This window comes from Canis lupus, chromosome 33, assembly GCF_048164855.1.
Source record: "Canis lupus baileyi chromosome 33, mCanLup2.hap1, whole genome shotgun sequence".
Classification (NCBI taxonomy): domain Eukaryota; kingdom Metazoa; phylum Chordata; class Mammalia; order Carnivora; family Canidae; genus Canis; species Canis lupus.
Genome location: NC_132870.1, coordinates 12056171 through 12071554, shown reverse-complemented (window position 1 = coordinate 12071554; position 15384 = coordinate 12056171). Strand labels below are relative to the sequence as shown.

Here is a 15384-nt window from a genome sequence, read left to right as displayed (position 1 = left end):
ACAACACTGCTTAAATGTGCAGATAGTTGGATCAAAGTTGACACAAATGGGGGTATTTTCATTAGGAAAGTTCTCAGCTCTAACCCATTCCACACATCTTATTAATGACTTAAATGTAGCAATTGAGGGACTACTTAATAATTTGCAAATAAACTCAAAGCAAATATATGAAATTTAAGGGTTAAATGGATCGACAAAGCCTACTACTAAGATTCCTTTTAACTCTGATAGTTGCAAGGTTATTTGAACAATTTAATAGGACTACCACGGTCCTATGGTTAAGATTTGGAACACTGAAGACATTTTTCTAATAGGATTTCTCTCCTGGGTGGGGTTTATGTCTTCCTGTGTCCATGATGTGCCCATACCTCCTTGTACCACTGAGGAGCCACCTTGAAAGTCGGTATGATGTCATGCCAGGTAGTAATGACTCTACATAGCATATAGTGGGAAATGAGATGTGGAAAACATCAGCTCCCTTAATTCTGGCAGATTTCTTAAATCATCTTCATAGCCAATTTTCTTTTGTATGACAAGTGGATCTAGCTGGCTAGGCAGAGAGGCACTATATCCCAATGACCACATTAATATTACTCAGAACAATGTTTCTTCTTCCTGCAGTAAATTCTTTATTTCCATGTGTATGGTAGTGTCTGATATGGAACTCCCCCAGGACTTACTCTTTTTTATTACTTAGGTAGCATGAATACATCTTTTATCTCTATTACTTCTGACCTGCTGTGGTGTCAGCAGATTAATTTTTCATAGAGAAACATGCCATATTTATGTCCAGAGTTCTCTCTGACAAGACACATAGCTAAAATCACTATTTCTTTTATGTGGTGCTTTCAGATGAAAATTTAATCTGAAACCTCATATTCATTTCTATTTTCCCTTTGAATAATTGTCTTGCAATATTTTTGTCCATTTCATTGCTCTAGAATTACTGATTAAAACATAAACTACTTGGGCAGCCCTGGTGGCGCAGCGGTCTGGTGCCTCCTACAGCCTGGGGTGTGATCCTGGAGACCCGGGATCGAGTCCCACATTGGGCTCCCTGCATGGAGACTGCTTCTCCCTCTGCCTGTGTCTCTGCCTCTCTCTCTCTCTCTCTCTGTGTCTATGAATAAAAAAATAAAAAAACATAAACTACTTCCCAAAATAGGAACTGGGATTGGTCAATTAACACATCCTCAAAACTGAATCTGTAGGGCAGGAAATGCAATTGGACATACTGTCCTGTACTACACTGTTTTTATTTGGTTCTTCTTTGTCTAGTTAAGTATCAATTATCAAAACATGAGTAGGCCCTGGATTTTCAGATCATTTCAAACTAAAACAGAAGAATTTTAATGAGCTAGTCCTATTGAACTATATATTATGTGTAATTTTATAAATTATTATAAGAGCCTTCAATTATAATTCTGTAGAAAAAAAGGAAAGAGTGAGATCTTGCCATTTGCAACAACATGGATTGGCCTACAGGGTATGAGGCTAAGTGAAATAAGTAAGACTGAGAAAGACAGATGCCATATGATCTTATTCATGTGGAATTTAAGAAACAAAACAAATGAACAAGGGGGAAAAGGGCAAAAAAATGGACTTTAATATACAAACTGGTGATTGCCAGAGGGGAAGGAGGGGATGGGTGAAATAGATGAAGAGGACTAAGAGTGCACTTATCTTGATGAGCACTGAGTGGGGCTCCAGCCAGTCTCCTCGGGCCAGCAGCTGAGAAAGGGCTCCCTGCTTTTTTTCTTTTTCTTTTAAAAAAATCAGACAGAGCTAGTAGCTTCAAGGGGTTCCAAAACTTCCTCGCCCCATCTGGACCCAAAAGCAAGAGCTGATTTTTAAAAGCCAAATTCCTGTTTCAGTTGGACAGAAGGAATAATGGGTCTTTCATATTTTCTTTGTATTTCTCTTCAATAGTTGCTTGACCCAACATCTGCCTGCTCTATACAATGAAAATACAAACTAAATGAGAATAGAAAAAAAATAATTAAAGCATTAAATTGTACAAATTACAAATCTGTTCTAAAATATACTTACAGTAAATAAAATACACATTTCAGTAAAAAAAAAAAAAGGGGGGGGGGATTAGTACTTTATAGATAATTCAGGATCACAGTATATTTTTTACCAGAGGCATGTTTGGATAATGGTCACAGACAGTCTTCATTTGGTACACAGAGACTACAAAGTCAAAAATTGAAAGATTAGTTGTAATATTTCTAAAGAGATATTCTGCTAGGTTCAGACAAATTAAGGGATTTCAGGATCTAAGGTAACACCTTTTCAAATGAAACTGTGAGGAGTAGAAATGTCAAACTAGCCTGCGCACTCATATGCCAATATCAACATCAGACTTTACTTTGCCCGTGCCCTCTGTCCCCGGCACGCCACCTTGGCCTTCCCTTGCTTGTTTTGCTCCTTTGCCACTCTGCAGTGAGGTTACTGCCTGCTACATCACTGGTCAAACCATCTTAACCCTTTCCTGCCCTGATAGGAGCCCTTAAAAAAATCGCTGCTGTCTTAGGAAATATCATGAAATGATAGGTACATTATGGCCGGTTTAATAGTTCCATTTTCTGTAACATAACACTACATCTTTCTTCTTTCTCTAGGGATTACTTTCTTCTTACCCTCTCCTTCCCTCACCTCTCATCGATTTCTTGCTCTTTTATGCCATTAGTTTGGAGCTGCTCATATCTGAGCCCTACACTTAGGAGGAGCCTGCTGCAAGCTTTAGTGCAAATGAGGGGACAGCTCCTGATCACCTCTAGCTTTAGCCAAATATTCCTACCAACATGTTCCCTGCCACTTTTTGGGACTTGCAGATGCTTTGATTTTAAAAAAAAAAATTTTTTTTATATTACCATCTGAGTTCCCAGATAGCTTCATTCTCTTTAAATTTTGAGAACCTATGGGCCTCATACCATAGGAGGTTAATGTTTTACATTAATATGATCTCTCCTATTGTGGGATCTTCAAAAATTTCAGATGTCATCCTTGTTATTAGAGCATCTGGCGCATACTATATTGAAGCACTATCCTTCAAGTGAGGAGATTTAGTTTTAGTCCCAAATCTTGTCATTGATTAGATATTTGCTCTTAAATTCTTTGGGTTTCAATTTCTTTGTCTGTGATCTGTTGGATTGAATCCATGGTTCTGAAACCTGAATGTGTTTAGGATTACTTGGGCAGCTTTTAAAGTAAGTGTGGGTCGGGGAGGTGGAGGGGAAGACTGGTATTTGGGTCCTCATGTAAGTATTCTGTTTAGTAGGGTGCTGTGATAACCTGTGCAATAGAAGTTATGTGTATCTCCCTTTGTGATGCTAACATGCAGCGGGGGTGAGAAATCTCTAAATTAGACAATATATGAAGTTTCAACCAGCTCTAACATTTTATGATTATGATATGATCTATTTAAATAAAATACTAATTAAGCACTTGTTTAAGATAATTTTGTAGATTTGATAAACACTTTGATAGCTAAAGGAACAAATGTTATATGATTCAAGCTCTAGGAATCCCAGAATTTCAGGGCATGCCCAAATCCTAGCCTTGTGTAAATCACAGTAATCCATTAGTATACTTAAAACATAACCTTTTTTAATGCAGGGAGTTCTACAAATGAAATACCTTACATCATCTGAAATTTATCTTTAAAACCTGATAGGATTTTTTTTAATGAGGAAAGGAATATATTGAGGTGGGTCTTAAAAGGAAAGAGAAATAAATATAGCCATATTCCCAGGATGTTGTGTTGAGTGTGTCTTTTTCTTAAAGACTAGCTAAAATAATTTGTACAGATTTACCCTTAGAAAGTCATTCTTCTTTTTCTTCTTGTTTTTGACTAATTTATGTAAGCATCTTACGTTAACTGTAGTCTTGAGCAGCTTCTGAAATTTCAAGTGCAAAACATCCATCTTAAACACACTAATCCCAACACTAAGCAGAAGCACATGAACGGCTTACTGAAAGACCCAAAATGGAAGGTGCAACTCCTAGGTAAATGAGCTCTCACAAGACAAATGTGACTCCCTGGTCGTTTCAGTGAAGGATGTATAGCCGTGATGCCAAGTCTCTGTCTCCATGACACACCTTGCTTCTCCTCTTCATAATGCCCTCACATGGAAAACTTCTTGTCCCTGATCTTTGGGGGAGGCTGGAAGCATACACTGTTTGCTCTCCTTCCTTACAGCCATTCCTCCAGACAGCCCTAGTAAATCTTTTGAAAGCAAGTGAGGACAGAACTAGGAAGTAGATGATGGCTGTCAGATATATTGATGATTCTAGTCGGGGCGCAGTGTCCTTCATCTGAACCTTAAATCTGAAATAGGAGGTCATTCAGTGCCTCCTAAACCATTCAGTAAACTTAGGAAACAATAATGCTTTCCTGAGCAATTTTGACTTCTCACCCTCCTTATTCTTCCAGACCCTGTCCCTACCTTCTCATGGCAGCAGGAGAGTGTGGACTCTGATGAAGCACGCCTCTCCCCACAGGCTGGGCGCCTGATTCGCCAGCTTCTGGATGAAGACAGTGACCCTATGCTCTCTCCTCGGTTCTATGCTTATGGGCAGAGTAGGCAATACCTGGATGACACGGAAGTGCCTCCCTCTCCCCCAAATTCCCATTCTTTCATGAGGTAGGTTTGTGTCACTGATAAGCAATGACTACATCATTGCCATAACATTAGAAAGAATAGGAATGGTGTTGAAGGCTAGTAATTCTTTTTAATTACATTGTAAGTCTGTGAAAGAGCATATTGGGAACACTCCATCCTAATACACAGGCTCTTTGTAATTTTTCAGTTGGCCCAACTACATCACCACAGACTGATTTTCCATTAGCACATCCTTTGCAGAGCTATCTAAAATTTAACCCTCAGGTCCGCAAGGTGTATCTCAGTCCTACCTTTGCTAAATGTAAATGTGAGCGAGAGAAAGTTAGATGTGTTTCATAGGTGGGACATATAGAGCTCAGGGTCACGAAATGAATTGGTAGTCAGCTTTCTTTTATTCAAGAGGATGGGGCTGTTTGGAGCCTCCCCCTTCCTCCCTCCGTGCCATGTCCCCACTCCATGCGCCTCGGCAGGCAGTGAGTGTCCTACCCTGTGCCCCTCATAGGCGCCGGAGCTCCTCTCTCGGGTCCTATGATGACGAGCAGGAGGACCTGACACCTGCCCAGCTCACACGAAGGATTCAGAGCCTTAAAAAGAAGATCCGAAAGTTTGAAGATAGATTTGAAGAAGAGAGGAAGTACAGAGTAAGTGTCTCCTCACAGGGCTTTTCCTGTCCCCACCTGTCCCCTGATCCATCAACATGCCAGCATATCAGCAACTCGGAAAAGCGATAGAAAGTTAAGGGAGATTTCTAGGAATCTCTGAAACAAAAAGACAATAAAAACTGGGGATAAGCCCTGAGAAGCCCCAGACATCATGTATCAGCATTTTCCTTGCACAGGGTATTCTTACAGATAATTGAATATTTTAGTTCACATCTCATAAACTTATCCATGAGAAGGAATGGGAAAAATCATTAAATGTTTCTTTATTTCAGCTAAAACTTAATTCAAGATTATCTTCTAAAATTTTATTAGGACTGACCTCATTCTACTCTCAGGTCCATGTTAGCATTGCCCACAAGAGTGGCAGAAAGGCATTTTGCATGGAAATCCCCTCTCCTTTCCATTCTGTTAGCCTGACACCTTAAACCCTACAACTCATGAAAAAGGACTTCAGAGAAGTCCAGCATTTTGCCTGTGAGGAATTCTTTGAAAGCATCAAAAATAACCATATGTAAAGAGGGATAATAGAATTACACCTATGACGTTTGTTCTGATTGTTCATGATGAATTTCTTTTTCCGGTGGCATTCAACTTTCTCTTCCTCTTTAAAACAAACTGATCATGGGGCGCCTAGGTGCCTCATGCAGTTAAACATCCTGATCCTGCGGTCCTGAGATCGAATTCCGCATCAGGTTCCCTGCTTGGTAGGGATCCTGCTTTTCCCTCTGTCCCTCCCCACTCTGCTGTGTGCTTGCTCTCTCTCAAATAAATAAATAAAATCTTTTAAAATTTTTTAAAAAATAAAACAAACCTGATCATCAAACTCTTCTCGTGCTGCAGTTCAAAAATATTTACATTTGATTTTCCTTTTCTTAGCCTTCCCATAGTGACAAAGCAGCCAATCCTGAGGTTCTAAAATGGACAAATGACCTTGCCAAATTCCGGAAGCAGCTTAAAGGTAGGTAGAGTTCTAGACCTATGCCATGGTTTCTGAAAGACAAGCCACCGTCAGAATTCATGATCTCACCACATCCTGAGTGCCACTGCTGAAATTTTTCAAAGGACACCTTCCCCATATTTCACCATGGTCTCCATCACGGACAGCCCAGCTAAGATACAAACACTGCATCATTTCCCCACTTCCCAAAGTCATGAATTGAAGGATGATGATTTCAATTCAAATCCTATTAAGTACCAGGGTTTTATTTACTGTGGTGTTAAGAGAAGACCTGTAAGCACAGAGGAATATGAAAAGGATTGGGTCCTTGGTCCCTCAAAAAACATGCTGTCTTCTAGGAGATAGTCATAAAAACAACCAAAGAGAATACAAAGGAAAATAATTCCAAAATAAGGTATGTAAGTTATCCATAAAAAGTTGGCCAGCAGTTGGGTGCTGGATCAGTCAATGCTGTTAAACAGTAAGGGAGTGAATATAGGCGACATCTGCCACATTCTGAGAACAGCAAGCCTGTTGGTGTGGCTAAAGCATAGATGTTACATAACTAAAGCTTTCTCAGGAATTTGGGTTAGGGAAACATTCCAGATAATCCAAGATGTTAGCATTTTCTCAGGTTTTGCATAATAACCCAGGGATTTCAACTACTGTTATAATTAGATACTTTCTGAAAAAAGATGAGACTAAACAGTTATTAACACCACAGAGAAGCAATTAATGTTCAGCAGACATTGATTCTCATATGTCACCACCCCTAAATGTTTTCAACTAGAGTCCAAACTGAAGATATCTGAAGAGGATCTAACCCCCAGGATGCGGCAGCGAAGCAACACGCTCCCCAAGAGTTTCGGTTCCCAGCTTGAGAAAGAAGATGAGAAGAAGCAAGAGCTCATAGATAAAGCAGTAAAGCCTAGCGTCGAAGCCACGCTGGAATCCATCCAGAGGAAGCTCCAGGAGAAGCGGACAGAAAGCAGCCGTCCTGAGGACATTAAGGTGTGGAGATTCAGTGGAGGCCCCAAGCCAATTGCTTGTCCTAAACTATTCCAGCCAACACGGTGGAAATAGGGGCTGCCACATGGGTCCCCGTAGGAAGAGGGATGCAGCGAAGCCTTCTCAGACCTCTCACGCCCTCATTTCCCACACTTTTAGATGTCTAGAGAAGCAGATGGAATAGCTTGAGAGTGTTTTCACTGCTAGTACTTTGGTTTATGACTACACATTGAAAGCAGAACATTCTAACATACAGATCGCAGAAAACTCATTCAGCTTAACAGAGGGTTTGATGACTCTAGAGTAAAAGGATTGTAGACCAACCTTTGGGACTGTGTAATTTGTTATTGTAGTCATCGCTTGGGCCATTAAGCTAAGCCCCATGTGCCTTGCAGCCTTGCTTACCTCAACATGCCTTTGCTGCCATGTGGGAGATACAAGTAGTTGATCATGACTCTGCTGTATTGTCTGTATTCCCAGCAAAAGGTCAGGAAGAGCTAATGCCTAAGTGAGCTTTGAATAGAGCTCAGAGGAGCTATTGTAGGAGGATTCTTTTTAACTTTACTTTAGAAATTTGTTTACATAAATAAGTAGTAAGGTGCATAAATGTTTCCCTTTCTTTCATTTCTCTCTCCTTTTGTTTATTCAGGATATGACCAAAGACCAAATTGCTAACGAGAAAGTGGCTCTGCAGAAAGCTCTGTTATATTATGAAAGCATTCATGGGCGGCCGGTATGTAAATGTACTAATGAATTTTCTGATTGGGGTAAACTATTTGGCTTTAGACCTGAATCTTCTGTGTTCAGTATTTGACACAAGAGTTTTCCTAGTGTTTAGGAGATGACCACGTATTTTCAGCAGACCTAAGCTTCCTGAAAGCTAAACTGATGAGTGACTTCCACTGTCAAGAAGATTCTGAATTTGAGTTCCAAAGAAAAATTCGTTTGCAGCTAACATTTAGTCACTAGTGTTCTGCTTCAGGGGGACAGTGGTAGAGGAAACATAGATTATAGGTGAGTGCACAAAGCCCTAGAGAATTCCCTATCCCTAGGTCTGTCCCCATAAGCTGTCACTGGCTCCAAGGCATTCTAACCCATAAAATGAAGATGTTAAACTAGTATGATATCCCCTAAAATTTAATCTCTCTTCAGTGTGTCTGTGGCTGATGTTTATCTGTAGAGAAAATCCAGCCATTATCCTGAACCAAAAGTGTGAGGAGTCCAAAATAGGACTTTGCCTTTTCATAGCAATAGAAAGCATTTAAAGCAATTTCTTATTCAGCAAGCATGGTTATTGCGTGTTTGTCATTAGTCCTGCAGGAGACAGTGGAACGATAGTCTTCTGCTCTATTCCTTAAGAAACTCGTAAGCAGATATCCTTGTCAGTTACCCTTCGTGACTTATTGAGAGTGTTGTCGAGAACCCAACAAAACAAGTTCTTAAGAGCAGATATAAAGAAGCATGAGGTTTATACTCACAGAAGGATTTTTATACAGCCAAAATGCATCGGTCTCTTTTCCAGTCACAGCCATGGCTATATAATGAAGATAATATTTTCATGTAAAATTTACTCTTTTGAATAAAGAAGTTTCCAGAATAATGCACTAGACTCAAGGATCTGTGAAGTCAGGAATTCTGGGTTTTGTTCACCTAACAGTGCACTTGATCTAGCACAAAGACCTGACACATACCCTGTGCCCAAGAAACTGTTTGGAGAATGCATCCTCCATGGTATCTCAGTTCTGAATTTATCAGGTTTAAATTAAAAAAAAAAAAAAAAAAAAGCTGGAGCTTCTGCTGATTGATTTTACTGGCCTGTCCCTACAGCGGAAAAACACTGGTGCTCTGGGATAATGGTCATGTTTCAAGCCAAGTTTTGTTTTGGATTTTTTAAAGGCATTGAATCAAACAGTAAATGCACTGGAGCTCAAATATATTGTGCAACTTGTCCTTTTCTCTTGGAGTATTCAGAACTTGGAGAAGTAGAACTGAACTCCTGTAGCAGAGAGAGGCCCCTTCTTCACTAGAGGCTCAGAACCTTCTAAGTATAGATCTCCTGGTGGCCACCAGGCAGGTGGGGAAGAAGGGCAGGACTTGCATGCCTTCCTTCTCCAGCATTTCTTCTTTTCATCACGTAGGTTCACAGATGACATTGACAGACTCCTTTACAGATTTCTTTGCCAGAGTCCCCGAGATCTCTCCACTGCTTTCTAGTCCCAACCTTTATGGCCAGTTCGGGGGCTTGTATGCTTGGTGTTTGTTGCTCAGAGTTGGACACACATCCTCTCATTCTGCCTGGGCTGAAATGATGTGCAGGGACAGGGATCAGCAGACCTAGATTCAGATCCCAGCCCTACTGAGACCAGCTCTGGAGCTTTGGGCTACTGAGGTAAGAGCAGAGCTCTGTCTATACCGTAGCTGGCTGTCCTAGGTTGTCATGGAGACTAACTGATGGCATGGACACATGCAGGCACATTTACCTGCACGCTGTCTGCACTGAGGAAGTGGGCTGGGGTTCTTGGCAAGTGGTTCGGGAGGGTGCCCAGTCCATGAGGTTTTCACTTCTTTTTTTTTTTTTTTAAATGATGTTTTCACTTCTGCTACAGGTATATGTTCTGCTAGCCGCAGCCTACTTATTAAGTGATGGAATCAGGAGAAAGAATGCGCATCATTAGGAATATGAAATCCTAGTTCTTAGCCCTGCAGTATTGCTTCCTCGTTTCATTGTTCTTTCAGATATTGGAAGAACACCTTTTTGAGTCTGGATTCTAGCATCTCATTGGGCAGGGAGCAAGTGCTGTAGAAGTTTGAATGGCATTTTTGCTGGTTTGTGGTCAGACTCTCTGCCTCTCTCTCTCTGGAACATGAATACTCCATCCTCCTCAGGAAAAGCAGAGTTCATTTGCTATGTGGCCAGTGTGAAAATCAGAGTGAACTTTTCATTCTTAGGTCCGCAGTATTGCCATGGACCCTGAACTGTAAATACCATTTGAGCAACACTCTTCTCAAAAGAAAAGTACATGTATTTCCAGAGCTAAACTATCATCCCAAACCCCAGGGGTTTTTTTGTTTGTTTTGGTTTTCGGTTTGGGTTTTTTGTTTTGTTTTGTTTTGTTTTTGAGAAGCAGGTGCTCAAAGCTCATGGGTTTTTGCTGAGTCTACAGATTCTGATTTGAAAGGACAATGAATAATTGTCAGAATCACAGGCCAAAACAGTTGTCTGCTGCCCTTGTACATTTTTTAAACAAGGTTGTTTGCTTTAACAGTGCACTCTACAGATTGACACATGTTTGGAAAAACAAAAACACACTCATTTACAAAGTGGCACATAAATCCCTACTAATTATGAAAGCATGTCTTTTCAGCATTTAAGGATCTCATCAAAAGACCATGTCACAGAAAATACAACACATAACTGCAGGTAACCGTGTTACCTTCTTTACAAGACCACTCCTTGATGATGACGTTTAGGGAAAGGAATGGGTTGTTTGCAAGAGCTTCTGGTTTCTCCTTGAGCCTCTTCCTCATCAGTATATTTTAATGTTATGTTTTAATACCTTGGAAACTAACATGACACTAGACACACTTGGTTCAAATTTAAACGCAAATTCTGAAGTCATATGTAAATACTGCCCTTTGGCTATCTGCTATTTGGGATTATCTGATCTTTGCTGAGTCTGCTATTTTTATCCAGTAGTAAGGAGAGTTACGTCTTTCTGAGTCGATGGGCCAAGATGCAATAGTTAAAAGAATCCATCTGGGATCCCTGGGTGGCGCAGCGGTTTGGCGCCTGCCTTTGGCCCAGGGCACGATCCTGGAGACCCAGGATCGAATCCCACATCAGGCTCCCGGTGCATGGAGCCTGCCTCTCCCTCTGCCTATGTCTCTGCCTCTCTCCCTTTCTCTCTCTGTGACTATCATAAAAAAAAAAAAAAAAAAAAAAAAAGAATCCATCTCATTTATCTTCTCCTATTAGTAGTTTTATGACACAGAGGTACCCTTGCACACACAAACTCAAACCACATGTTTTACTAAGAAGATTCTGAGGCTGTATAGTTTCTTGTCTGTGGCATAATTTCTCACAAAGCGGTGCTTCCTTGCTACTGCTCATAGCTAGAGGTCTTGTGAACTCAACATAGGCAGGGCTCTGACCTTGGAAGGCAGAATTCTTTATGTGAAGACAACTTGGTCAAACCCTATTAGAGGAAAATGCTTCAATGTGACATTTTTAGTGTGTCTTCACTGGGTTAAGATCCTACTTTACTTCATGTCTTATTTGTGAATGGAAAGAAAACTGAACTGCGAGTCAGTGAACCTGGGTTCTTGACCCAAATCTGTTGCCTTGGGCAAATCATTGCCCTTTCCAATGCTGAGTTTCATTGTATGAAAATAGAAGGCTCTTCTAACCATGATATTCCAGGGTCCTAATTCTATCTTTATCTTCACATTAAAAGCATCAGTCATTTCCTCTTTCACCTGTGTGGCACTGTCCAGGTGACAGAGCCCAAATGGGTGTTTTTGTAAGGAAGTTTTATTTGAGGCAAAGACAAGAACTGTCACAAAAGGCAAAGGCAGGCAAATGCAGCTGTCTAATTGGGCCTCTGTAATTTTGGTCCAAGACTTTTCCTCTATTTAAATGTGGATTAATTATTGGCTAGTGTTCCCTTGGTACCTGGAAATATTATCTGAAACTTTATAGAACAACCAAAAGCAGTAGTAAGAGATCAACAGATGAAGATTTCTTTTAATCAAAAACAAAGGCCCCAGCATCGGGATGGCTCAGTCATTTAAGCATCTGACTCTCCATTTTGGCTCAGGTAGTAATCTCAGGGTCATGAGAAGCCCACGTCAGGTCCCATGCTCAGCACAGAGTCTGCTTGAGATTCTCTTTCCTTCACCTTCTTCCCCTCCCCCCTACTTCATGTGCAATAAATTAATTAATTAATTAATTAATTAAAATCTTTTTAAGAAAAGCAAAGACAGAATGGGAGGTGCTGCTGCCTTAGGTTTCCATCTAGGTTTTTATATTGTCCTGATTTGTGTGCAAAAATACATCTTTCCCACACACTGGAAAGCCATCCAGAGATACCACCTAAATGAAAGTTTAATGAAGGTTTGAGGCAAGAGAAGTGAAAGTATAATAGAGAATTTGGGGGGGTGGAGAATCCAGGGGGATTCCTGGATGGCTCAGCGGTTTAGCGCCTGCCTTCGGCCCAGGGTGTGATCCAGGAGTCCTGGGATCAAGTCCCACATCGGACTCCCTGCATGGAGCCTGCTTCTCCCTCTGCCTGTGTCTCTGCCTCTCTCTCCCTCTCTCTGTGTCTCTCATGAATGAATAAATAAAATCTTAAAAAAAATAATAATAATAATAATCCAGTGACTATTACATGCTTGGCCTAAAGTCATTTCCAAGCAACTATAGATCATAAAGATTTTCTAATCTGGATTCTGCTGTTTCCAATCAGGAAACCAAGGCTTTCCAAACCAGGAAACTGGCTCATTCAAAGGCCAGTTTTCAATCAATAACAGAATCTCCGAGCAGCCGATGACTCAAGAATAAGAGACATCAACTTCCAAACAATTTTCCCATGGCCCATTTAATATCAGTTGACCCTTTTGTAACAATTCAGCCAAGGCTTCACTTTGTTTATGGAAATGTTGGTTAGATTTTGGCTCTACTAACAAATCCAGTTCTGATCATTGCATGTGATGTGGCTTTCTGATGAGTGAAAGTTGTATTAACTTTTAATATCACCAAGCCTTTGGTTTCAGATATATATCATGAAACTAATCCTGGTGTAAATCAAGTAGTATTAATTCTTTCTACCCCTCAGACTTACAGATCTTTAATATTTCTGGTGTTTAGACACTTCTATCAAATGCCAGTGTTAACTTTGGTGGAATTATAACAGGTTTAACCCCACATAGTCAGAAACTGGGCTTTATCAGATCAATCAGGTGATTAGTTCCTGATTTAAAACATGAGCAGCTCATAGAAAAATCTAAATATCAGTATCATAAAACAAAAAATTAAGCCAGTGATCTTCTTCATCTGCTCCAACTAGAAAATTTGAAAAAAGAATTAGAGAGGAAATTGGTTTCTGTCAAATTTGCCATTTCTGGCTGGTTTTACCTCTCCTTCTAAAATCCAGACTTTCGTTCTACAGTCCAAAAATATTTCTGCCAAGCAACAAGTAATAGGATGTGAGTCCACAATGGGGAAATGCTAGCTTCTTATTATTTTTATTTTTAGTATGTCTTTTGGTCACTAAACTATGAATTGTTTATCTTGCATAATAATATTTCACCACATGTCATATGTTGACAATTAGAATGTGCCTTAACCTCATCTGGAACACATTTACCAGATACATCTTGTATTTAAAAAGTTATCCCATGTGTTCCAGTCCTAAATTTTGTCATTTTACATATGAGATTGTACAAGTCACTCCATTTCTATCCTTAGACTTTTCTGTGGCTGTCGTTAAAGTCTTGTTGAAGTATAACATAAATACAGAAAGGAGTCCCCAGTATAAATATGTGCCTTGATACATTTTTACAAAGTAAACTAGTCCAGGTAACCAGCATCAAGACAAGAAACAGATGTTGCCAATCCTCCAGAAGGAAGGATTGCTCCTTCCTGCTCCTGTCCCCTTCCAGTCAATACCACGACCTCCACTCCACGAAGGAAAACCATTACCTTGACTTCTAAAGCTGTAAATTCTATTGGCTTATTTCTGAACTGACAAAAGTGAAATTTTACATTATATATTCTTTAGTGTCTGGCTTATTTTTACTTGGCTTTCTTTTTGTAAGATTAATTGATGATGTTGCCTATAGCTGTGGCCCATTCATCCTCGTTGCCGTGCAGTATTCAGTTTGGGGAGCATATCCATTCTGTTGCTGGGCATATGGATGGTTTCCACTTTGGGGTTATTATAAGTAGTGCTGCTGTGAACATTATTCTGTGTGTCTTTTAGTAAGCTTAAGGCCACACTTTTTTTTTTTTTATACTTAAGAGTGGAACTGAGGGCTCACATGTTCAGCTTTAGTAGACACTACCAAATAGTTGTCCAGAGTATTCCACTCTTAGCAGCAGTGAAAGAGAGTTCCAGTTCTTCAGCATTCTTGCTGACACTTGACACAATCTGTTGTCTTCTGTTGGCCATTATGGTAGGCATGTCTAGTAGTAACACCTATGGTTTTATCCTCAGTCTTTCTGTAACATAATTTCTGTGTTCCTTTTCATTATGGATGGTCATCTTCTATGAAATACCAATTTTAAAACTCCTTTTGATTTGATGGCTAGAGATAGGAAAATACCATCTGCCTTTCAATATTGTGAACTTAGGAAGAAATAGAAAAGATTATTATTATTGCTGTTCACAGAAAAGAAGTCCACAAGATGTTTCTGTGTAGTGGCAGTATCCTATCCTGGCACATGAAGTTTGTCCAAAGATCCCTTATTGATCACTTTGAGAAAGGCAAACATAAAAGGTTACAAAGGAATAATCCATTCATGCACAGTCTAAAGTTGTCTTCAAAGCTGAAGGCCCAAAAGGTCCCTAATCCTATTTGCCCTTCCTTACCTCTGTAACTCTTGCCTTATGTGCGTGGTAGAAATAAAGTGCAGAAGACAAACCACAAACTTGAAACAAAGATAATTCATCTCTTTTGGCATTTAAGTAAAAAGGGGAAATGCATGCATACCTATAAACTTTGCATATGTATTTGTGCTTGAAATATTCTATCATTTTACAGATACTTGTGGAATATTTCCATTATATAGGCACTGAAAACAGTTTCCAGGGATACAAAAACACATACTCCTGGTCTCAAGAGGCTTACAGTCTTTAAGAGGAGACAGGTGTGCCAACAGATAGTTAATATAGAGTATAAAATGTGTCTTCTACTGGGGCTGCTATAAAAAAATACTGTAGACAAGTACCTTCTAAACAACAGAAATTTATTTCTATTTTAGTTCGGGAGGCTGGGAAGTCCAAGATCAAGGCAATGATAGATTTGGTGTCTGGTGAGGGCTCTTTCCTGGTTCACAGACAGCCATTTTCTTACTGTCCTCACATGGCGGAAGAGGCCAGAGAGCTCTTTGGGGTCTCTTATATGAGGGTCCTAATCCCATTCATCAGGG

The 15384-nt window shown here is 40.0% G+C and overlaps 1 protein-coding gene across 9 annotated transcripts in view; it reads left to right on the top strand.

The window, feature by feature from the left end:
• FAM13A (family with sequence similarity 13 member A) overlaps positions 1–15384 on the top strand; it is a 342559-nt gene that overhangs the window by 309385 nt on the left and 17790 nt on the right. For all 9 annotated transcript variants that reach the window (XM_072810208.1, XM_072810206.1, XM_072810209.1 and 6 more), the window contains 5 exons: positions 4439–4649; positions 5131–5269; positions 6167–6248; positions 7018–7238; positions 7885–7968. In XM_072810208.1, the coding sequence (XP_072666309.1) occupies positions 4439–4649; positions 5131–5269; positions 6167–6248; positions 7018–7238; positions 7885–7968 (737 nt within the window). The remainder of the gene's footprint in view (positions 1–4438; positions 4650–5130; positions 5270–6166; positions 6249–7017; positions 7239–7884; positions 7969–15384) is intronic.